The 24915-nt window shown below is 35.7% G+C and overlaps 2 protein-coding genes across 3 annotated transcripts; both read left to right on the plus strand.

The window, feature by feature from the left end:
• The first annotated feature begins 6523 nt into the window (after positions 1 to 6523).
• On the plus strand, positions 6524 to 8177 carry LOC18612281 (large ribosomal subunit protein eL13z). Its single transcript, XM_007049001.3, has 5 exons — positions 6524 to 6645; positions 6742 to 6857; positions 6951 to 7084; positions 7543 to 7701; positions 7798 to 8177. The coding sequence occupies exons 2-5, from the start codon at positions 6749 to 6751 to the stop codon at positions 8017 to 8019; spliced, it is 624 nt and encodes a 207-aa protein (XP_007049063.3). The 5' UTR covers positions 6524 to 6645; positions 6742 to 6748; the 3' UTR covers positions 8020 to 8177.
• A 1434-nt stretch (positions 8178 to 9611) lies between these two features.
• Positions 9612 to 11319, plus strand: LOC18612282 (uncharacterized). 2 transcript variants are annotated; one of them, XM_007049002.3, is made up of 3 exons: positions 9619 to 9860; positions 10070 to 10801; positions 10969 to 11319. In XM_007049002.3, exons 1-3 carry the CDS (start codon positions 9776 to 9778, stop codon positions 10998 to 11000), a joined length of 849 nt encoding a protein of 282 aa, XP_007049064.3. In that variant the 5' UTR covers positions 9619 to 9775; the 3' UTR covers positions 11001 to 11319. The 2 variants fall into 2 exon arrangements, with proteins under 2 accessions (XP_088665925.1, XP_007049064.3); XM_088809799.1 differs by lacking the exon at positions 10969 to 11319 and having other exon boundaries at positions 9612 to 9860; positions 10070 to 10857.
• The last annotated feature ends 13596 nt before the right edge of the window (positions 11320 to 24915 follow it).

The raw sequence follows: 24915 nt of genomic DNA on the forward strand, positions 1-24915 counted from the left end.
TCGTGGGTTCTTTTTGGAGCGACAATGAGGAAAGAGAGAAAAAGAACGGGAGAGAAACAGAAAGAGAAAAGAATAAAAAAGGCAAAAAGATCAAAGACTCATTGAACAAAGAGACAGGAAGTAGAAAAACCCAAATCTTCCCTCAGAAATGCAAAAATCACAAAAAAACCATCCCAAAAACACCCTCATGCAACAAGTAATTTACAATTCCACGTGTCAAATGTTAAAGGCTCTTTGTAGGCTAAAATCATAGTACTTTAGATAACTACAAAATTTATTTCGACAATGGCCTCTGTCACGACCCAAAACTCCCATCGAGCCCGTGACAACCGCCGTAACGTCTCGATCGACATTCATTACTCGGAATGTCAACCGAAACCCCGTAAGGCTTTACTATCAGCTTCTCACTTCCCCTGTGGGTAACTGTTTCCAAATACCACATTCTAAAAGATTTTAAACTGTTTCCAACTTAAACAGATAAAATAATAATTTCTGTCTCACAAGGGTATTTTTATCATTTATCCCAAAAATCTCAAAATCATCTAAAAATATAGTATGTAAGTGAAAAACACATATTTCATAATCAAAAATAATTTTGGATGTCTAAAACATTTGTTTAAATGAAATTATGACTGTCATAATAAAATAAAAATATTAAATAAAATATTCAATTTTCACATAAAACGATATTTTAAGAACACTGCATAAATAATTTTTATAGCGTAAAAGCAAAATAAATTCTTACATACCGTAATACAGATAACCAAAGTATAGAATTTAATTTAAAGTGACACGTGGGCCCATGAATGATCAAAAGTATCAAAAGAAATGAACCTACAGTCTTTGGATGTGGCAAGTTCAACTGTAATCCTCGCCGATATCAGTTATCTACAATCTATTCTGAGCCTGAAATGGGTGGAAATGAGGGTGGTGAGATTATAAAATCCCAGTGAGTAAACAAACATCACTCAAAATATCTAAAGTCGAGTAAAAGGAGACTATTAAAACATTTCATCAAACTGTGATTTATCATCCTTCAACTTATTTCAACCAAATGAAATCAATTTATTTAAAGCAAGTAATCAATATGGCTTATGAATTTCTTAAAAAGCTTGGTTCATGCCAAAAATTATTATCATACTCAGTTATCTGGGATACCTTGGCCGAGGGCTATCCCAACTGAGTCCGCCAAGGCTATTAGAAAGTCATATTTTTATTTTGAAAACATAGCCATTCTTTGACGTTGGCCGAGTTCCCCTTCACGTGGTGGTTTGGCGTGAAGTGAACTCTAAAAGTTATACCTCGGGAGTTACCCTACTCGCCTCTCCAACCGAGGTAAAAATATAATAGGATTCTGTGCCCCTCTAATAAGCTAGTCCACAGAATCCAGCCCACTGCAGCAGGTCAAACCCACCATACAATAAAATTTTGACAGCATGACATGGCTAATATATTACTACCCAGCCTGCAAGGGTAAAATAAAGCAATTCATACAATTCATAAAAAACGCAGCCCAGCCAGTCATGCCAATACAATAACATGAGCCATTAATTCAATTTTAAATTTACAACATATCAGTGGTCTCCAATTACTCTATTTTCAAAATCGTTATTTCGTTTCAAGACAATTTATAAAATATTTTCATTTAAACTCATTTTGTTTACAAAACATAAAAATTTACCATTTGAACTCATTTTCATAAAATTCACCAAAACTGAATAAAAACATACTTTAGATAATTAAAATGATGGTAAGGTTACTCACCGTGTCTAGTGTGGGGATTTTCGAAATACTCAGACTACTGGTCCTCGGGTGCAATTCCCTTGCCTTTATCGGAGGACTCACCACCTTGACACAGTACAAAAACGAGAAATTCACCACATTTGTACTAAATTGAAATTAAACTAATTTAGACTACTAATGCTTGATATGGAATGCAAAAATGTCTAAATTTTTGCCTAAATGCGGTGTTAGCTTATTTCGATCTTTTACTCGATAAATAGGTATACGCGTCCGTTCAAACTCCAAATTAATTTTTTTCAGTTTCTATACCTCAATTGCACCCAAATTGACTTAATGTCCCTTAGTGTGGTGCAAATTATCTGTCTCGATAGCAAATTACGAAAATACCCCTAGTGGGTAAAAATTTATATTTTTGCTCTGAAAATTCTCAATATTTTTCTAGGCTCATAATTCATCATTATTCATCATAATTCCTCAAATAAACATCAAGATCAGCAGCCAATATTCCCCTAGAAAATTCAACATAATGGGTTTCAATGGGAGAAAATTATATCTCTAGCTTATTTTTGCTATATTTCAATATAACTTAACTAAAATCACTTAATTCAATTATAATCAACCAAAAATCAAGCTCAAAACTCATCCATGGAGGTTTGGCCAGCATGGGTGTCCATACCCACTTTCTAATTTTGCATGGAAATGAGAAAAAAATGCATGGGTAGTGAAAATCACAAGGAAAATCAATGAAATTTACCTTTTCAATGCTTGATTTCTTGATTTCTCTTGATTTTCCCCAAATTTTCAGGTAGGGTTCTTATTTGTTTTTTCCTACCTTTTCTCCCCTGGTTTGGACAGCTGAAGAAGATGAGAATTCTGGAATTTTTACCTTTTTAAAGGCTAAAATAATATAATATTATTTTATTCATTTTTTTAATGTTTTATTAATTCCTTAAATTCTAGCCATCCATTTGTTTCCAAATTTTCACCATACACTTGTCCCACATATCCATAGCTTAGATAAAATTCTCAGACTTATCCAAAGTCTTGGTGGAGTAATTTATGAAATTTACACTTTTTTTCCCGTAAAAGTCAAAAATTACATTTTTGCCCTAAAAACTGAAAAATTGCCCATAGACATATTTTTCATCCCTTATACTCATACCATTCTCCAATTTGTCAAATTTGATCTAAATTCTCTCAAAATCTCAAATTTTGTCCGCGAGTGGTAAAATTACGATTTTGCCCCTACACTCTAGAAATTACCGAAATTAAAGTTTTTCACTACCAAACCCTCAAATTATACTCCAATACTCAAATCATACTCCAATAAGTCAAATGGGCCAAAAAAAAATTCTTTTCTAAAAATTCCCATTGTGTCCTTAGGTGGCAAATGACCATTTTGCCCATAGACAAAAAAAATTTCGGTTTGACTCCAAATTGATCATCGAACTCCAAATCACCATATTAAACCATTATGGGACTTTAATATTCTTAATTTCCTTTTGAATTCTCTATTTGATCTAGTTCGAGGCTTAAATTAACTTAATTGTACCATTTGGTACATTGTCGTCTTTTAACGATTTTTTTTTCAGGGCTTTCCAAGTATGCAAGTATATTGTCAATCATATGAATGACATGGAAAGTATTTTATAAGATCGGGCTTGACAGCCTCAGTGAAGTAAATCTTTATCTTTTACCTTTGATGGTAACATGTGGGATGACTACACTTTTTTCAGAGTTTAAAGAGACAAACTACAAAATATTTAGACATAATACTTAAAAAAACTCATAAATTATTCAAAAAAATTCAAATAAGCTCTTATTATTCTACTATGTTGAATCAAGCCAATATACATTTATTTTAACTCAAATAGTCCTTTATGACTAATAGTTAACTATTTGTCATTAATCAAAATGTCATTTATTATATTATACTCACGTGATGGTGATGTGGTATTGAAGTGGAGAGTGAAAGTTATATGGTCATGTCATCATGTCATATCAACATGTCACGTCACCATTCGTTATGATATATTAGCATGTCATTTCAATGCCACATGACATAAAACAAGTGACATTTTGACTAACAACAATTAATCAACTATTAGTTACAAAAACTTATTTAACTCAAAATAAAAGTAAATTGAGACTTGATTGAACGTAATAAAAAATAAGAATTTATTTAAATTTTCTTGAATAATTAAATAATTTTTTTAAGTATTATGTCGAATATTTACTATCTAGCCAGCCAATTGTAATAAGGATTGGTAGTCAACATGTTGATATAGGGATGTCAATGGGAACGGTACCCTTTATTTTTGGGTACCTTAATCCTAACTTTGTTATTTGATAGGATACTTGAATCCTCTAAATACTTGATTAAGTTTTTGTATTGTTACTTGAATTTGTACTCGTATCTATATCCATACCCGAATATTCTAAACATTACTCGTTAAATACATATGCCCATTAAATACTTGATTAAAACAAATTTAAAAATCAATTTTTATGTATATTATTAAACAAAACTAAGCTAATAAATTAAAATTTGAAATCAATATTTAAGACAATTAATGAATGTTAGTAATACATTAATTATAAGAAATTTATAAAAAATAATATATATTACTAAAGTTTAATAATAAAAATAATTATTTATAATCAAGTTTGAGTAATAGGTATCCAAAGGTCCCTACCTGAACCCTACTCAAACTCATGACAAGTAGTAGTATACTACCCAAGTTATACTTGAACTTGATTATAAGGTACCCTAATACTATTTAATCGGGTTGAGTAATGTGGGGTATTTGATTATAAGATACCCATTGACATTCTTATGTTGATCTGTCATTGTTAATGAGCAAAACATGTCATTGGTGCATTGAATCCTTCTTGTAAGTGATTAAATCTAGTTAAAAACATTCTAAACTAGCACAACCATTGATAAGATTATATCATTTATGCAACCTCTAATGTCATAACAACCAAATCAAGTTGTAGAGAATTAGATTCGGAATTTGCATATAAAAATTTTATGAATAATGAGTTGACCATAAATCACAAATGATTACTTGACCATAAATCACAAACATTGCAGATGATTGAAAATGATCAGCAACAGCCTTAATTTGAATGATTTTTGGTGCAAGGACAAGATTGACATTTCAAGGAAAATGTGGAGATAAAATGTCTTAAAAACAATATATAAGACTATAAGTTAGAATATAGCATTTTAGTTAAAAATGACGGTCGTAAAAATAATGGTTGTAAAATTTATTACCATAGGTTTTTGTGAAGTAAATCTTTATCTTTTACTTTGATAGTAACAAATAAGATAACTACTCTCTTTTTATAATTTGAAAAGACCTACCACAAAATATTCTACGACATAGTACAATCAGCTCTAATAGTGATTGTCTGTCAACATGTTAATTTGTCATTGTTAATGAGTAGAACATGCCAATAATGCACTGAATTGCTTTTGTAGGTGATTAGATCTAGTTAAAGGCATTCTAGATTGACGTAGTCGTTGATAAGATTATATCATTTATGAAACAATTTAATGTTACAATAACCAAATTGAGTAGTAAAGAATTAGATTTTGAATTCACATATAAAAATTATTGAATAATGAGTTAACCATAAATCGCAACTATTGGAGATGGTTGAAAATGATCATTGACGACAATAATTTAGATGATTTTTTAGGCAGGGATAAAGATAGAAATTATAGCCAAAATATGGAGGGTAAGGGATACCTTAATTTTTTAGGTAGTCTAGAACACAACATTTTACTAAAAAATGATAATATCTTTTTCTTTTGATGGTAGCAAATGAGATTACTATTTTTATTTTCACAATTTAAAGGGACTCACTAAAAATAGTCTACTATCTAGCATAATCAACTGTAATAGAGATTGATGGTTAACATATTGATCTGTCTTTGTTGATAAGCAAAGATAAATTATTGATTTAGTGGAAAAGGTACTCAAAGAAAGATTATATGAGTAATGCATCAAAAGAAAAGATATTGAGCAAAAGATCATGAAATTATGGCTACTTCTAAAACAACATAAATTATCAAACAGAAAAAAAAAGGTAAAAAGGTTGTTGCATAAAATCTATTTTAAAGCAAATTAAATCGCTAAATGTAAAAAATTAAGAAGAATATGTTTTCTAGAGTTACTATGCTAAAAATGGATATTTGTAAAGACAAATTAGAAAATTTGAAATAGTCTATAGTTAATATTAATCTTGTAAAGTTGTACCTTACAAATATTAAAATCTTTTGAGTAATTACGTTCTCGTGTTCTTGTTAAATTATTTTTTTAAGTTTAATATGTTAAGTTATCTTAATTTAGGAAATTGTATTTCTATTTTAAGAGTTATATTTTATGTAGATTTGTCTAGTCTAAAAATATTTATATTTATTTAAATTATTTTTACTTATTGAAAATTTTTTTATGTGGAGCTATCTTAGTCCAAAAAATTGGTACTTTTATCTGTTTTTATTTTTTAAAAAATATATATTATCATTAAAATTCATATGAATTTTAGGTTATTTTTTTTAAACCTTTAAAAAAATTATTTTTTTAAATATGGAAGTAGCATCAATTTAATATAATTTTGATATTTTTTTTTGTAATTCTCCTCTTTTGGGCCTCCAGAGTATTGGCCCATTTCAGTTTGGATATACATATATATACAAACATGTTAAAAGTACATTTTAAGCCTACACCGTCAGATTGCTAGGGTTCAGTGAACAGCCGTCAGATCTAAACCAGAAGCAGTATATAAATATGCTGCAGTCGAGAAAAACCCTAAAAAGAGGGCTAAAGCGGTTCATTCTTCTTTGCGCCGATCCTCCACCATCTCTCTCTCCCCAGCAACCTCCAGCCGAAGGTCCTCCGCTTATTTCCTTTCATTTCTTCTTCTCATTTTTTCATTTCCTTGTTATAATAATTTGACATTTTGGTTTGTATTTGCATGAAATTTCAGGTAAGTCATGGTTAAGCATAACAATGTTATACCCAATGGCCACTTTAGGAAGCACTGGCAGAACTATGTGAAAACTTGGTTCAATCAGCCAGCAAGAAAGGCCAGAAGAAGGATTGGTGGGTCTTTTGTCACTTTGGGTTTTCTGTTTTGTTTTCCTGTTAGAGAATTAGTAGCTAAAATTGACGTGTAATGGGGTTTTGGATTTCCAGCAAGGCAAAAGAAGGCAGTAAGGATCTTTCCAAGGCCAACTTCTGGGCCTCTTCGCCCAATTGTTCATGGCCAGACTTTGAAGTACAACATGAAATTGAGAGCTGGCAAGGGTTTCACTCTTGAAGAGCTTAAGGTATACTGTTTTATGTTCTCCATTTCTCTTTCTTTTTATTTGTTTTGCAATTTTGGGTTATTTTTAGAAGGCCTCGATCTCTTAAGTGTAGTATTTATTCTTACTAGTTGTAGAACCTTGATTTAGGTTTTAGGTTTTTTCTATTTTTTATTTTTAGAGATTTGTGGATTTGACTTTTGATAAACTTCCTTTGAACTGCTAACACTAATTTCAAGTGATTAAAGAAATATTTTGTTTCTCTGCCTGTGAGAACTGTAAATATTATTAACACCTTTATTGGCAATCAAGTTTAAAATTGAACAGTTAAGAATTAAAATGATCAATGAATTCTGCCGGTGCTTTTATAAATGTGTATATGGATCCGTATTGCAGATATGTTGGATGATGTGTAATTCCCGCCCTGCTGTAGTTTGCATGTGCTTGTAACGAATGTGACACTCATCTTATTTTCTAATCAGGCTGCTGGTATTTCAAAGAAACTTGCACCTACCATCGGTATTGCAGTTGATCACCGCCGTAAGAACCGGTCACTTGAGGGTCTTCAAGCCAATGTTCAGAGGCTTAAGACATACAAGGCCAAACTAGTTGTCTTCCCAAGACGTGCTCGCAAGTTTAAGGTAATTTTATATGGCCTATCTGCAGTGATTAATTGTTAAATCCTTTATTTATCTTGTTTAGTGCTTTTTAACTTTATTTATTCTGTGTTCCCCTAGGCTGGTGATTCTACTGCCGAGGAGCTTGCAACTGCAACCCAAGTGCAAGGACCATACATGCCTATTTCTCTTGAGAAGCCTTCTGTTGAGCTTGTGAAGGTGACAGAGGAGATGAAGTCATTCAAGGCCTATAACAAGCTCCGTGTTGAACGAATGAATGAGCGCCATATTGGTGCCAGAATGAAGAAGGCAGCTGAGGCTGAGAAAGAAGACAAGAAGTAAGGTTGCTTTTTGAGGGCTTTGTTTTGGTTATTTGACTTGTTAAGACATTAGTTTTGTTTTCATATTATCAGTGAGTTGAAACAGGTTTAGAAAACCTTTGGTATTACGTATGTAATCCTGTTTTGGAGAATTTTATTAAATTGAGAAGTTTTTTGCAATTCCTGATTAATTGGTGTTGGCTTTATGAAATTATTGGTAAGTTGTTTGTTTTGTTCTTATAAGCTGGTGATTTGGGTAATTGGTTTGTTGTTAGATGCATCATTTGGACTCTTGATAAACAGGGTTGGCATGGATGTATCCTATTAAACGTCATCAATTAGATCGTTGGATGGTAATAGAATGTGTAAATTTGTTAATTTAATTACTAAGGTTAAAAAGAAACGATTCCTGGACGTGATTTCAAATGGAGCGGGATGAACAGCAGACCAATAGGATATGCTTCGTTGTTCACTTCCCCTATCAAAATCTAAGTTACCGATCCGAAGTAATAGAATCTCCTATACGTTACAATAGCGCAAGATCAACGAAAGCATCTGAATCTTTGTCAAATGCTAGGAGTCAAACTGTGAACTTGTACAGGGCCAGAAGCACAGCTTTGAACTTTGTTGATGTGAGGCAGTAAAATGGAGGTTGCAGAAAACCCCATCATTCGTTTTTGGTGCTTTATCCATTTTAACCCTTCGTATCATGAACAAGCTTATCAACTTGCTTCCAAAGAGTACGTAGATAATGATTTAGTGAAGTAAGAACCTAATAATATTTGAATTCAAGTTAAATTTCAAATGCTTAACCAAAGTTGGCTCAGTGAGTTGCGAGGATTGATGTTCTGTCTTTATAGGTGTGCCCCTACTTGGCGTCGATGGCCGCCCTGTAAGTTTGTTCTTGAACTTTATTGAGGACTTAATATCCATATGACGTACAATAGAATTTACAAATGTAATCTTCTGGCCAAAGTAGAAGAAATATATTCCAGCCAAGGATTTTGAAGGTTTAGTTTGGAGTGGCGTCTTCGGAATTGCAATGCCTTTAGCAATAAGCATAAGAGAATGCCTATCTTTTGCTCAAAGTCTTTTCTCCTCCCATGAATTATTATCGTTTGCTTCGTGTTCATGTGCATGCCAAATCATCATGATATGGCTTTCCAGAGCTTTCAAAACCAAATTATTTGAATGCGTGTAATCCGTGTGCAACTTCACAGAGAAGCTGTAAGAAACTTAAGATGGATCTGCCACATCCCTGAAGCTTCAATTCTGTACGGGGATGACTTGGAAAAATGCAAGAATGCAGATATAATGTTTAACACTCCGTGAAGTTAGGTCCTTTCCTACATGCATTACTGTTTCCTGGAACATTTTCGCTAGCATGGTTTTCAGGATTCTAGATGAGAGGATACCAGACCAAGTGCTCTTCGACTTTGAGTGGAAAGCAAGCAAAACAAAAGTGCAAGACCTCAAAATTTTTTCCCTATTTTCCTCCATCGCCAAGCAAGCATATATTCTAACTAGCTAAAAGAAATGCAGTCCATTTATTCCTAGCATATCTGTATGTTAGTGCGACAATACCAACTATTGGCTTGGAATCTTCTTTAGTTTCCCTACGTTGATAATTCCGCTTTCTGGCCAGCTTCTTTTGCTCCATTCTCCTTTTCCCTGTTAACTAAACGTCCTTGGCCCGTCAACATTCTATATTTATACACCTAGTTCATCCCCAAAGAGTTGCTCATCTCAGTCAGTACTCTCAAGCTTTGCTTAGAGCCATGGATGCAAGGGGGCACTATCTAAGATTGCTCAATTCGGTCGTATGCATTTCCATTTTACCCACCATTCTCTTCACTCGCTGTGGTATGTAAATTCCCTCCAATCGTATATATCCTTTATTTTTCTCTTTTTGAGTCTGATTCAATTCCAAGTTTTTGATACATCTACATGAAGGATTTTTCCTCTAAACATATTTACACTCTCTTAAGGTTTAATGTAGTTTGTTAGAGTGTTATTATTTGCACTATATATATGGTTCATAAAATTGTTTCTTGTGTCTTGTTTTTTATTAGATGCCAGAATTATGGTTCACATATGGAAGCAGCAAGGCTCAAAGCTCCAGAAAAGTCCAATCAGCGAGTTGATTAACAAACTAAAAATAACAAATCGTGTCAACTCCAATGTTGATCCATATACCATAAACTCACCTTTCTATTTACCACCTTTTGACTCACTATCACCACTTCCTCAGCCTGACCACTCTCCTCCCTTTTATCAGTACCCTCCATTCACCCCACAATCACCTTCCATCCCTCCGCCATCTCCAATGAGCTACGGACTAGCAACTCCTCCACCACCTAGTAACATCCACACCCCTCCAGCAAATCCCCCTGAACATGGGCTCAGTCCACCTAGCATTTTCCCAAGTCCTCCTCAACATCAGCCTAGCCCACCAAAACATGTTCCCAACCCCCCTAAGCATGTTCCAGGCCAACCCATTTATGAACCGCCAATGGTGAACCCACCTCCTTTGGGGCCGCCTCCTCCAGGCAAAGGGTCAAAGTCTGGTGTTTGGTGTGTTGCTAAGCCGACAGTGCCTGATCCGATAATCCAAGCAGCCATGGACTATGCATGTGGGTCTGGTGCAGATTGCAAGGCAATCCAGCCGAATGAGGCCTGCTTTCAACCCAATACATTGATTTCGCACGCTTCATATGCTTTCAACAGCTACTGGCAAAACACCAAGGCGACAGGTGGAACTTGTGACTTTGGAGGGACTGCCATGCTTGTAACCGTTGATCCTAGTAAGTTTGATTTAATGTCACAAACTCTACTTCCCAATATGCAAATAGAAATATAATTCCAAAGATTTATTCATCTTTTTGTGTTTCTTTTTCTTAAAATACTTGGTTAACTTTAACATATGCATTTGCTCATTTTAATAACATTTTTGTAATGAAAAATGTGACAGGTTCTGAGAAGTGCCAGTTCAGCTACAGTTGATTGCTGAAGACAGAAAGCCCCAATTTAAAAGACCAATCAACCCTCAAGTCCACTGCTTTCTATTTCAGGAGTTTGAACCAGCAGTACTTTTGCTAGACGTGATTCTATGTATAGATGTAGCATTTTGGCTGTTGCACTACTTAGCTGAAACTGTTAGCTTGTTTGCTTCCTTCTGTGAACCGGATAGAGTTTGAACTATAGTATTTTTATATGATGTATAAACAAGTCCCGGGCAATTTATATTTTACAGCATAATGTATAAACAAAAACCTGCAATATTCTGAGACACAGAATAATGTGGAATAGACTTATTCCCAAAGTTTCTTTGCTGCTCAAGCTAGACATAAACACTAAATTTATTGATTAGGCATTGGCATTTTTCAAAAACTTCATACTATCTTAAAGCACAGGGCAATTAGTTTCATTGATCAATTTCATCATTCTAATTATTGAATTCAATTTTAATCATATCAATTAAGTTAAGTATACTAGTTTTAAAATATTTATTTAAATTATGTTTCTTATTGAAATGTGGTATTGGTACATTAATCGGATTTACATGTTTATTGTCAACTGTGCCAAATCAAATAAGTTTATCATCCTTAGCCTATAGTTAAGTCAAAGCATCAAATTAAGTTGTTTATTTTATAGAACAATGTAGGTTCAATTCAAAGAAGAAATTAAATGTTTTCAAGGAAGGAAACAAAGAGAATTTTTTTTTTCTAAAAATGGCTGAAAAAAATAAACTTCTAGATTTTCAAGAGTAACATATACCTTTGTAGTCACCAAGCAATAGCTACTTATTAGAGATTTTCTTGTGCATAACTTTCAACCTGTTAATTTGCATTTGTAAAATTGATTAAACTTATTAGAATGATGAAAAAAAAGAAAAGATCAAGAAGTAAATTAAGAAATCCCAAGACCAATCACATTAGTAATTAAAATATGAGGAAATTGTGAGAAATGGATGTCCTGATAAGGTGATTTCAGAAATAACCACCTACATAAAGTTATCTGTTTCTAGCCAAAATAAAGCATGAGTAGACCAAAATATCTTTAAAAACATCATTTCAAATTAGGGTCCCGATATCTCTCTCCCGCCAAAGAGAAAACAGAAATAAATAAATACTCAGCTGTTTGAGCTCGTTCATTTTTCTCTCTCAACAGTCTGAACTGTCTCAACTCTGTCAACTCTCTGTAGAGCACCATCGTCATAAGCTCTTTGAACTGTATGAGCTCTATCAACACTCTGTTGAGTATCATCGTCATTGGGCTGTAGTCTATCTCTTGGCATCTGATCATATTGTCTTAGATTAACATACCCTATAGCAGAGATGACATCAAGGTATGTTATTGGGTTTATTACTGCAACACTAAATTTCTGAAACATTTGGTGTAAATTAGAACATGGATTAGAAACATTGCCCAAAGTTGTTACACGCCATGTATCTATAACATGTGTTAACGTTATTTTAGCGTGTCACGACATTGGTTATTTTAAGACAGTTCATGTAACGAATAATTACACTGATTGACGTGTCACATGCCATGGGTATTTTAGGTCAGTTCGTTTAATGACACGGTAATTATAGTGATTAGCGTGACAGTGTTGGCGTGTTACAATATTTTATGTTATATGCATGGCGTGTTACAACATTTTACGTTATCTGCATGGCATGTTACAACATTTTACGTTATATGCATGGCGTGTTACAACATTTTACATTATATGCATGGTGTGCTACCACATGACTGACAAATTCTAGAACACGGCATGTCATGTAATGTGTTAAATGATTGACAAATTATTATTGTTTTCAAAATTTCAGTGGGGTTCCAATTGTGCGACTTGTGATAAAACACTGTGGTTAGTGGGTGGATAGTTTTTACAAGGGTGGTGAGTCACGAATGCGGGGAGTTAGAAGTGATTTGTCGTTTGTGGGATTAATGAAGCTGGTTGAAGATGTTGTTGGGGTAAACTCAAAAATTGACGAGATTGAGTTACATGCATTGATTAGTACACCCAGAGAGCTATCACGGCCAATTATCAAGGACAATAAGGATGTTGCATTAATTCTGCTAGAATAGAGGAATGTTTCAGTTGTGTATGTCAGCATTAAGAGACGCTAAACAAATGTTATGTCACATGAAGAAGCTGAACAACATGGTAATTAACTCAATCAAATTGAGATATACAATGCTTCACATATACCATAGTATTCGGTCTGTAACCCACAACAATGGCAATTGACATATGCATAAGAGTTTGTGCAGCCCGGTAGACACACGACATTCATAGAATAGTTGGCTGCACAATTTCGATCAGGATGTGCATCGAACCAATTAATTACTTGTGTCCAACAAATGTAACGATCGGGTGAAACTGTACAAGGTGTAATGGCATTTTCAAATGAGAATGCGACACTTGAGGACAACACTACGACGTTGGAGGGTGACACTGTGACGCTCGAGCATAATACTGCATTTGATGAGGGAAATGAAGATTTGTTCCCTGTTGGTGAAGATAAATTTGATGACAATTCGGATTATGGGCCTGATGAATGGCATGATGAGAGTTCAGATGAGGATTGACTTTATGATAGTGACATTCCAATTTGCAATAATGTTGAAGGTGAAATGAAACCTGTTGGAGGTGTTGATGTAGGAGATATTCAGTGTGATGACCCCAAATACAATAACCCCATCGTTGATGAGAACGAGATTCGTTCCCCTAGTACATTGCTCTATGACAGTTATCAAGAAAGTGAAAATGCAGAGAAATCTCGTACGTGGGTAATTCTAGGTACAGAAAGGTTCTCTTTCCAAACAATTACAATTGAGGAGTCAACATGTGCCGATGATCGCTTATACAAAGGAAAAATATTTTCCTCGAAGGTCGAGCTGAAACGAGCTTTGAACATGTTGGCTCTAAAAGAGCAGTTTTGGATAAGAGTAAAAAGGTCATGTAAAGCTCGTTATGAGGTTGGTTGCAAGGACAAGGTATGCAAGTTTAGTGTGCGTGCAACGAAGTTATCTGAAAGAGGAGAATATTGACAAGTTCGAACGTTCCACAAAGTACACATGTGTACTGTCGATGGTTTGCAAGGGCGATTTGTAATTGCGAGTGCGAAGATAATTGGTGAACTTATGTCACACAAGCTTCAAGCTAATGGAGTAGCATTGAGACCTAAAAACATAATTGGTGAGATGAAGGTTTAGTGGGGATTGGAATGCCTGTATGGTAAGGCCTGGCAAACGAGGGAGTATGTAGATAGGCTTGTTTTCGGTCCTCTAAAGGAGTCATTTCAACTACTACCCTCGTATTTTTATATGTTGGAATAAGAAAATCCTAGCACAGTCATTGTAATGGCTACTGATGAGGCAAGAAGATTCAAATATTATTTACGGGTATACGGGGCTTGTATTCAGGGATTTAGGAATGTAATGCGTCCTATGGTTATAATTGATGCGACACATCTGAAAGGCAAGTTTAAGGGTGTTTTGTTTGTCACTGTATGCAAAGATGCGAACGAATGCGTATATCCAGTTGTGTTTGGCATCGGCCATGTTGAGGACAAAGACTCGTGGACATGGTTTCTTAGCAAGCTGCGTGATGCGATTGGTTATCCTGAAAATACTATGTTCATTTTTGATCAGCATCTCGGTATTAAGAAAGCAATCCAAAATGCATACCCAGAAGCACACCACAGTTTATGCGGGTACCACTTGAAGAAAATCTTTAAAAACAAGTTCAAGTGTGACGACGTTTCTAAGATTTTCACCCTTGCTTGAGATTGTTATAAGGTTTCTGATTTTAACAAATATATGAACTAGCTCAAGTAGATTCACGCGGGAGCCCACGCTGACCTTATGAGAATAGGCCTTGAGAGATGGGCGCGTACCTGTTTACCGGCAAGGCGATACCAAATGATGACATCCAACATTGTGGAATGTGTTAACTCATACTTGAAGCATGCAAGACGAATGCCAATCACTGTTTTGATCGAGTTCATTAGAGATATGTTCCAATGTTAGTTCCATGACCAGTACGAGGAGGCCGTCAAGATGACCATGCCCCTCAGCCCTTGGGTTTCCAGGTAGTTGAGGGTTCAGTGATGCACATCGCTTTGTAGTTAAACCTATCAATTGAGTGGAATTAGAAGTTAAAGATGGGAAGATGGATGGACTTGTAAACCTGTCCATGAAGACGTGTTCATGTTGTGAGTTCCAAATAGATTTCTGCCATGCAGCCATGCCATTGCAGCAATAAGGTTAGAATATCTTTATTTCTTATTTGAACCCTAATTGACATAGTATTTACATTGTGCTTGAAATTGAGTTCATTGTATTTTTCGGTAAATGCAAACATGAAGCCATTGAATTTTGCACTAACTACTACAAGACAACCATTTTGGTGGAGGGTTATACGGGGTCCATTCGCCCGATAGGGCATCCTAATGAGTGGGACATCTTCCCTCATGTGAAACAAATTGTTGTCTTGCCACTACCTTGGCGAGGCTAAGCGGGAAGACCTAGGAGGAGAAGGATTCTATCGGCCGGTGAAGGCAATCGAGCATGGAGATGTTCACAATGCAAGAGGTACGGGCATAACAGACAAAATTGCCCATCCCCATTTGCAGTTTCATCCACAAATCTGGCACCATCTCCAAGTCAATCGGCGCCTCTACAAGCGCGTCGACCGAAAACTTGTTTAAGTTGCAAACAAATCGGTCACACACGCAACAACTATCCAATACGAAGGACAATGTCTGAAAACGTAAGGTATCTTGTGGATGAAGACAGCTTGTCAGCCTAACTAAATGTGTAACCCATGTGCAATACCTTTGTTACAATTTGCTCTTGCAGTATCTTACATTCATTCATATTTGATTTGTGTTTGTTAGTTTCCTCTTGTAGATGAGTCTTCATTTTTTTTATTAATTTTGCAAGTATATTATTTGAGTATTCATTTAATTTTGTCCATAGTTTTGAACACTGAATAGACTTGTGAAGTCCCTATACTGTTACCATTTTCTCACATTTTATTACGACTTGTATTAAACAATTAATGATTTAATTTAATTCCTTTATATTTCATTTGATTTAACCTTTTATATTCTTACAATCAAATCTCTTAAGAGATATACAATTAATTCATCTAACTTTAGTAGTTTTCTAAATCCTAATATTCAATTTGTTTTTGTAATTTTTTAATTACAACTTTTATTTTATCATATTAATACCTCCATATAAAACTTTAAGCCAATCACTTAACAAATAATAATAATATTGTACCAAGGAGTTTACTTCAAAGGATACAAGTATAGAAAGAGAAAATTTTTGACTAATTAAAAACATATCATTTGAAATTTAAGATTAAAACACATGACTTGACCAAACAAATTAAAAAAAAATTTATGGATCATCCAATCAAATTTCATCTATGAATCATCATAATTATTTTTTGTTAAATTAAAACATTTTAAAAATAAAATTGAAATATAAGGACGAAAATGAACGAAAAAATATATTATGCTAAGCTAATAAAAGAAATGCCACATGGCATTTTTGATCATCTGGTGTGAGGGTTGAGATTAGGCTATAATTGGTAGATGTCAATGGCATCTTGTGGTGACAAGCTGAGTGGAAGCAGATACTAGGTGTGACATGTTGAGTGCATGCAAATTTCTATGGTGACATGTTGACTTCTCACAGTATTGTGGGGTGACACGACCCGCCCCAATTGTGATGACACACTGAGTGGAAGTAGATACTTGGCATGACACGTTGAGTGCATATAGATTTCTGTGGTGACACGCTGACTTCTTGCAGTATTGTGGGGTAACACGATACGTCCCAATTGTGGTGACACGCTGAGTGGAAGCAGATACTAGGCGCGACATGCTGAGTGCATGCAGATTTCTGTGGTGACAGGCTGACTTCTTGCAGTATTGTGGGGTGACACGACACGCCCCAATTGTGGTGACACGCTGAGTGGAAGCAGATATTAGGCGTGACACGCTGAGTGCATGCAGATTTCTGTGGTGACACTCTGACTTCTTACAGTTTATTGGGGTTACACGGTACGCCTCAATTGTGGTGACACGCTGAGTGAAAGCAGATGGTTGGCGTGACACGCTGAGTGCCTGTAGATTTCGGTGGTAACACGCTAACTTCTTACAGTACTGTGGGGTGACACGGCATGCCCCAATTGGGGTGACACACTAAGTGGAAGCAGATACTTGGGGTGACACGCTGACTTGTTCTAGTATTTAGGGGTGATATGCCATGCCCAAATAAGGTGACATGCCATGTGGTCGCAGTATTAATTTAACTGCACTGTGTTTGAATTGAGAAAGAAAAAGTAATGTATAAAATGTACGAATATTAAAATTAATAAAATTAATTGTATATACAAAAAAAATGTACAGACAAGTGCCGATATGTTCAAGGTTCACTCTCACAACTGTTGGAAAAAAATTTCTAGAGCGTATTGATGACGCATATTTGCAATCATATTCTACTTAACTCTGATCGATTCCAATAGCAAAATATTGTCAATGTACCCTATCATGAACATACCGCAGCTGATACTATCATTCTGTCGATGCAATTTAGCTTTTGGCAAATGAATTTCCAATGGCATCGGCGTCGAATCTCGTCTCTTTCAACATGTTTTGTTCAAATAACCGGCTTGGTGGCAAATAATTGGCATAATTGTCATAAGAGGTGTCATTTGAGCCACAAGCACTCCGTTGTCCTTAGCATCCGAAGTTCTTGCAGAGTCCACCACCTTGATAGTCCATTTCACCAAATCGATCTTTGCTACCACCTAATGCCCACCCACATTGCAAGGCGCGAGGATGAAATCGACATCTTCCCATTTTTTGCTGTATGTTCGACTTCTCACCCTCCATGTACCCCCGTAACTCATCTGGAATTTCCATAGTCGATCGGGTATCTTCAGTTGGAAATGTGGTGTGTAGCATATGGATGGTGTCCTATGAAGCATGTATACATTAGCTTACACTTAATACAATAAAAAACTTAGTATTTTCAGAATTTAAAAATTTTTAAAAAACTTACGAAGAATATCGTGTCAACCACGCATGCACGGGTAGTGTACAACTTTAACTTTGGCCTTGTCATCCGCTTACAAAGTACGTTGAGGCATGCGTCTATATGTTCACTAGTCATTTCTTCTTTAGGATCCTCTAATGTTGTGAAAAAGTCAACCCCTTGATCCCTTAAGATCCCATGTTACACCTGCATATGTAACAGAATGAGCTTGAAAAGCCTTGGTGGATTAATGTTTCATTAAAAAACAATATTTACAATGTTATTTATGAGCTTACCTTGTGTACTCGTCTTCCTTCAAAGCTTCGTACGCTTCAACCATTGTGTTCTTTACATCCCGACGGCTCACTAAGGGGTCGACGTATGGGTTTGCCCTGTATTTGCTCACCATTTTCACCCGTGCTAGCTCAATTGGGTCTGAAATTTGTGCTGCACGATGATGGACATCAAATGACTCTGGTGATGACAACCGTGAGCTACTTGCTTCAGGAGTGTTTGGAGGAAGATGGTCATTTCTTGCTGTTGCCTTCACTAATGCATCGGCTTGAGGAAAATACTCTCCTTCAACCACAACTGAGTGAAGGTCCCCCTCCCCTCCCTTAGATGCATCGATAACCGGATTGGCCTCAAGAACAAGGTCTACTTTAGCACCAGCAACGTCATCGTGAATGTGCACACCAGGTTCATCATGGTGCCCATCATCAGCATCATCATGGTCCTCACCAAAACCGTGAGATGAAGGACCGTCCTACAGAACGAGACAAATGGGAAAATCTGTTAGCTCATATAATACTGCAAATCATAAACCGAGAACAAAAAATAGAGCTACACTTACTAAACGTAAATAACCAATTTTTGAGTGAAGATAAAATAACGTACTTGTGATTTCAGGCCGTCTAAAATCCGAGCAACGACATGGTCCTCAAACGTCTGTATCGCCAGAGTCAATGATTGAATTGAAGCCTTTAGCTCCGACATGTTTTTTTTTGTACCGGTGCATGATTCGTAGCAGCTGACGCTTCATGACTACTCCGTCATTGACTCTTGTCGAATGGGTCAACTACAATAACATATATTATTGTGTTATTCAATAATCATATATGAAATTGTTGAACATTACCTGTTAGAACTTAATATCCTTATCGACGGCTCGTTACCACTTTGCGGTTGAGCAAGATCTATTGGTGGTTGAGGAGCTGTGGTCGCCTCCCTTAACTACAATAACAGAAATTAATGTGTTACTTGATAAACATATGTGGAAATGTTGAACACAAACTGTTAGAACCGATCTTACCGACAGGTCGTTAGCATTGTACTTTTGAGGAGGACCTTTCAGTGGTTGAGGAGTTGTCGTCACATGGTCCAACTACAAACACATATATGTTATTCGATAATCACATATGGAATTGTTCAACACAAACCATTATAACCGTCCTTACTGGCTCATCGTTAGCACTGTTAGTTAGAGGATGACCTATCAGTGGTTGTGGAGCTATCGTCGCATGATCTAACTGCAAACACAGATATGTTATTCGATAATCAAATATGGAATTGTTGAACACAAATTGTTAGAACCATCCTTACTGGCTCTTCACTGCCATTGCCATGGTCGTCACCTTTTTCCATCAACTCGGGGACTGACAGCTCATTGATGATAGCAGCGGTGGTGCGCCTCCGCTTCATGGAACCAATGGCTCTTTTGTGCTTCAAGTTTCTCCTTTTTTTCCCTCGCACCTAAGCTTCCGTCCCCCCGATCCTCCATGTGCCCTATTGGCACATATTGGTGGCCCTGAGATAACGGGACATCAATGTTCACAAAATAATCCTGGCTGGCCTCATCAGGGGTAGGCTCCAAGGTCTTCACTGCCCACAACTGTAAAATAAGGATTGTGATTAAATTTTAGGAAAAATTATTATACAAATTCACAGCAAAAATTAGTAGTTGTTCACTCACCTGTTGAGATGACTCTAACATCTCAACTGCCTTGTAGAAGTCTTTTAGCTTTTGGTTGCATTGCCATATGCACATGCTTGGGTAGACATTGTCCTTCGGAGCAGAAAGGGCAATTATCTTTCGTAAGGCCGAAATTGCCTCCATTGCCTATAACTGCAAGTCAAATGTAACCATTATCAAACCACAAATGATAAACGATTGCAATCATAAATTATTATGTCAAAAGGAAAATGAAAAATGTTACGTGATAGTACATGTATCATCCACACGAATTCGTAAATGTTGTACCGTAAACGATCCTTTTGCACATTTGAAGAAGGCACTTCAAACCTCTTCAAAAGGTAGTCCAAGGTCAGCCTCTAAACATAGTGACCTCATGGGAAGACATTCCAAGTGTCGATGTTCTTCACCAATGACAAGAGCCAAGGTGTCACCTGTCTATGGTAATCTTTACCAAATAAAATGTTATTTACGATCAAGATAAGTGCCATCTTGGTTGCGTCTGTCGGTAGCTGAAAGTTGCCTCCGCAAAACGTATCAAGCAAGGCTTGTAGCTTAACGTTCTGTTGCCTGTTCCAGTATCGCGCATGAATTTCGTCCGCAATAACCTCATACGGTCATGTGAACACATCGGGCATTTGACCAAACTTCAGTCCGGTGATAAAGCAGAACTCCTACTTTGATATGCGCACCTTGGTTTTGCCCATGGCAAACCATAGCTCATGCTCCATTGATTCTGTTACAGTGATTCGACGAATCATGATGTTATGCAGGAGACTAGCGGAGAAGTAGCCTTATGGATATACATCCAGCAACATTCCGAAGCACGTACGCTTCACTGCATCGTACTCCCTTTTCTCTTGGAGAGTCTTGTTGATGTAATGCAGTGGTGACCACTTACAGTGGGTGTTAATAGCGACATTGAACGCCCACTTCTCCCTCGAAACAATAAGCAAACTATCAAGATTCTCATATTGTTTGGACTGCATCTGCAAAATATGGCACACATGCACGAGTGAGTTAACCCATAATGTGGTAACACGCCATGCATATAACGTAAAATGTGGTAACACGCCATGCATATAACGTAAAATGTTGTAACACGCCATGCATATAACATAAAATGTTGTAACATACCATGCGTATCAAGTCAAATGTTATAACACACCAACGCTGACACTCCAATCACTATAATTACTGTGTCCTTACATGAACTGGCATAAAATACCCATGACATGTGACACGCCAATCAGTGTAATTACTGACTCGTTACACGAACTGCCCTAAAATAACTAATGTCGTGACAAGTTAAAAACCCTAAAAAGTAACTTTATCCACTACACGTCATATCTGTTGTAGTTCAAAACTTTGGTACAACCATAAAACCGGGAAGAAAATAGTTTAAACATAACAATTGAAAAAAGATTGAAAAAACACAAACATATACACAAACCCAGCAAAAAATTAATGAACAGAAGAAAGTTTTAAAAGTTTTATTTTCAGACTGATTGACTTTTTCAGTAATAACTGACATTGTTGCTGTGGTGTCATCAAGCTTCCAAAGAAGAAAGTCAAACACTTTGGTATCTTTGGGAATGAGGAATGAGGAATGAACCTCTTCACACAGACGTTTACGATTTCTGAAAAATATTTAATTAAAATGAAACGGCCTTACAATTTCTTCTATAAATATTCATTTATTCATTTAATTCATTCAGTTGAAGTCCAATCGGGTTCCTCATTATTTGCTTGCTTTTTTTTTTCCTCTTTCGAACCATGTCGTGTCACCCATAAATTGCCATGCCGTGTCACACACTCTAAACCCTGCTATGTCACGAATCTCTATGGAGTTTGACAAACTCTGAACCTTGCCATGTCACAGATTCCCTCCATGACGTGTCACAAACTCTTAACACTGACGTGTCATAGATTCCCTCTATGGGGTGTCACAAACTCTGAACGCTGGCATGTCACAGATTCCTTCCATGGCATGTCCCGAACTCTGAACGTTGGCGTGTCACAGATTCCCTCCATGGCGGTCACAAACTCTAAACCCTGCCATGTCACACATTCCCACCATGTCGTGTCACACATTCCCAACATGCCATTTCACAAACTCTAAACCCTACCCTGCCACAGCCTTCTCACATATTGCCTGTTGTAGCACGACCATTTCGTTGGATTCACATCTTTCTCCTTTCGATTCACCACCGTATCAGGGATTTCTGGTTTCACATCATTCTCCAAGCTTTCAAATCATCACGACCGGTTCCTCGTTTGGTTTAATATCACTCTTCTCCTATTATCTGAATGTCATGTCCCAAATCTCTGAAAAACCATCTCATGCAACATTATTTTGTTTTGCGCAAGCTTCGCAAAAAAAAAAAAAAAAGATGTTTTGCACAAAATTAGATGTTCGCAAATTCTTTACATATTTATTTTCTCATTTTTCGCTTGTTTGAGAGTGCGCGTTAACAAAGATGGCTCATTAAGGGCATTTTTGTTTCCAAATCTATTATCGTGGCTAAAAATAGTTAAAATTATCTAGAGACTTATTTACAAAAACACGTTATTTTTAAGGGTTAAAAAAGTTTTTTTTCCTTAAAATATTAGCTATTCTTGCAAGAGGAAAGCCATCCCAATACGAAGGTTCTTGGAGGTTAGTTGCAATTGTAGCAATGTTAATTGAAGCATCATTCGAATATTCATATATCTAACAAACCTTCACATTTTGAAAATTTCAAATATATTTGAAGCAATATATTAGAGTACTTGTATATATTTCTGAAAATGGTGTGGCTTGTTGACTAGCAAGCATTAAATCACGAGTGATTGATATATATCCTACGATTTCAATATAATTGACTCCATACGTTATAGCAAAAATGAGTCATGGTGAAAAACAATCAATTCTGCCATTATAAGGTTTTTCCAATTCGGCAACAGTCTTGCAGAGGTTACTTTGAATACAACGTTTTGATCACGAAGAATGAACCCAGAGCCACCACCATGAAGACCAATTACATTCAGCGAAACAGAGTTTTCATGAGTCATCAGATGCTAGAATCCATGAGACGCGATCCTCCAACATATCTTGGTTATTATGTAAGATTTGTAGTGAAGAACTTGTTATCAAAAGATGGTTAAAGTGAGCACTCATAAGCAATATATGACCTTAAGAAGGCTAATGATTTTTACAAATCCACTCTATGAACATAATTAAGGAAAAAAAAAGTTATATATGATAAGAGGTACATTGGAATGGCAACAAACTAGGTCAAAATACAATATCCAAAATATCGACACAAAATTTTTTATCATATTGATTTTAGTGAAGTATATTTCTTTTTAGTTATGGCAACGAATAAGATAATTAGTTTTTTTTCCTTCATAATTTACAAAGACCAACTATAGGATTTTTTTGCAATCTAGTACAACCAGCTATAATAGGGATTTAGTGGTCAACATGTTGATCTAGCACTATTAATGAGTAGGTTTTTCTTTTGGTGCACCATACTGAACTTGTAAGTGACTAGATTTAGTTACATATACTCTAGATGGGAACAATCAATGAAAAATGTGAGGATCTACTGCTATAGCAATCAGATCAGTAGTCGAGGATTATGTATGGAATTGGCATATAAAAAAAATTAATGAATAGTGACTTAATCATAAATCACGAGCATCAAAGATGATAAAAAAAATAATTGGCTATGTTAATTTTGATAATCTTTTTGGGTAAGGACATTCTATGTAAAATGTTTATAATCTTGTTGATATTTGATAACATCACACTTGTACATGAACATTTAAGTTAAGTACAAGAAATGGTTTTAACATATTGTTTTGTTACCTGCCCAAGATTTCGGTGGTAACAATTTGTACCCAATTTCAAGTGCAAATTCCTAAACTCAAGGAATCTAGATGAATTACCTTGAGTAACAAATAGGGCAATGTGACAAGTAGAATAGGAACAGATAACCTGTTTTAGCAAAACCTCAATATCACTTAAAGTGAAAACATTATTCTCTCAGATGCAACAATGATGATGGATGAAGATCCGTATGTTTAAAAATCTCCCTTAGATTTAGAGGTTCCACCTAGAGGTTCTAGTGGATACACATGACAATTATAAATAATAAGTCCAACCTTGCAACAATACTTACAGCCAATCATGCAACAATCAGAAAAAGTTGTGACCTTTTTGGCGATAATTCTTACAGAACTTAGCTCCAGACTTATGGTTTGATGGCCTAGAATGAGTTGTAGTAAGAGCAACGGCAGTTTGTGAAAATTTATCAAGGCCAAAATGCGTCTCCTCAAAAGTAGTTTCTTAGACAGTAGTATCTAGTGTCAAAAGTGGCATTCAATTAGCAATTATATATTGACAGCTTCATATTCTGGACGAAAATCTTTAATAACTCGAATACGATGGAGACAATTCTTATTGATTTTAACATGAGTAAATTAATTCCAAATACGTTAAACTTGGGTAAAAAATTTGATCATTTCTAGGTTGGATTGTTATTTGAGAAGTAGTCCACAACTGATAATAGTGAGCTAGTCTAGAAAATTTATATCTAGTGGCTTGAAAATCCCAAATCACTTTCCTTGTCACAAAATCAGCAAATTGAATGTGACTAGTAGGAACAGAGGTGTTAATAAAGCCACGTCAGGATATGATGATTTTTGCTATGCTAATCTTCAAGTAGCAATCTCATCAACCCCACTTGTAGGTTGAACAATGTCCTTGGTGACATTGCACCAAAGTTTGCATCCAATCAAAAAAGTTCGGATCCATAGATTGTAAGAAATTACATACTTCTCATATTTCCTTGCATATAATAGTACTCTTGAATTTTATAGTTGTTACATAAATAAGAA

The sequence above is a fragment of the Theobroma cacao genome, chromosome 1 (assembly GCF_053813885.1).
Source record: "Theobroma cacao isolate CCN51 chromosome 1, ASM5381388v1, whole genome shotgun sequence".
Lineage (NCBI taxonomy): Eukaryota > Viridiplantae > Streptophyta > Magnoliopsida > Malvales > Malvaceae > Theobroma > Theobroma cacao.

Excerpts from the sequence above, each read along its gene's own strand:
- LOC18612281 (XM_007049001.3), top strand. The coding sequence starts at position 6,749 with ATGGTTAAGCATAACAATGTTATACCCAATGGCCACTTTAGGAAGCAC. Across the intron at positions 7,085-7,542 it reads TCACTCTTGAAGAGCTTAAG|GCTGCTGGTATTTCAAAGAA; the intron begins GTATACTGTTTT and ends TTTTCTAATCAG. Across the intron at positions 7,702-7,797 it reads GACGTGCTCGCAAGTTTAAG|GCTGGTGATTCTACTGCCGA; the intron begins GTAATTTTATAT and ends GTGTTCCCCTAG.
- LOC18612282 (XM_088809799.1), top strand. The coding sequence starts at position 9,776 with ATGGATGCAAGGGGGCACTATCTAAGATTGCTCAATTCGGTCGTATGC. Across the intron at positions 9,861-10,069 it reads CATTCTCTTCACTCGCTGTG|ATGCCAGAATTATGGTTCAC; the intron begins GTATGTAAATTC and ends GTTTTTTATTAG.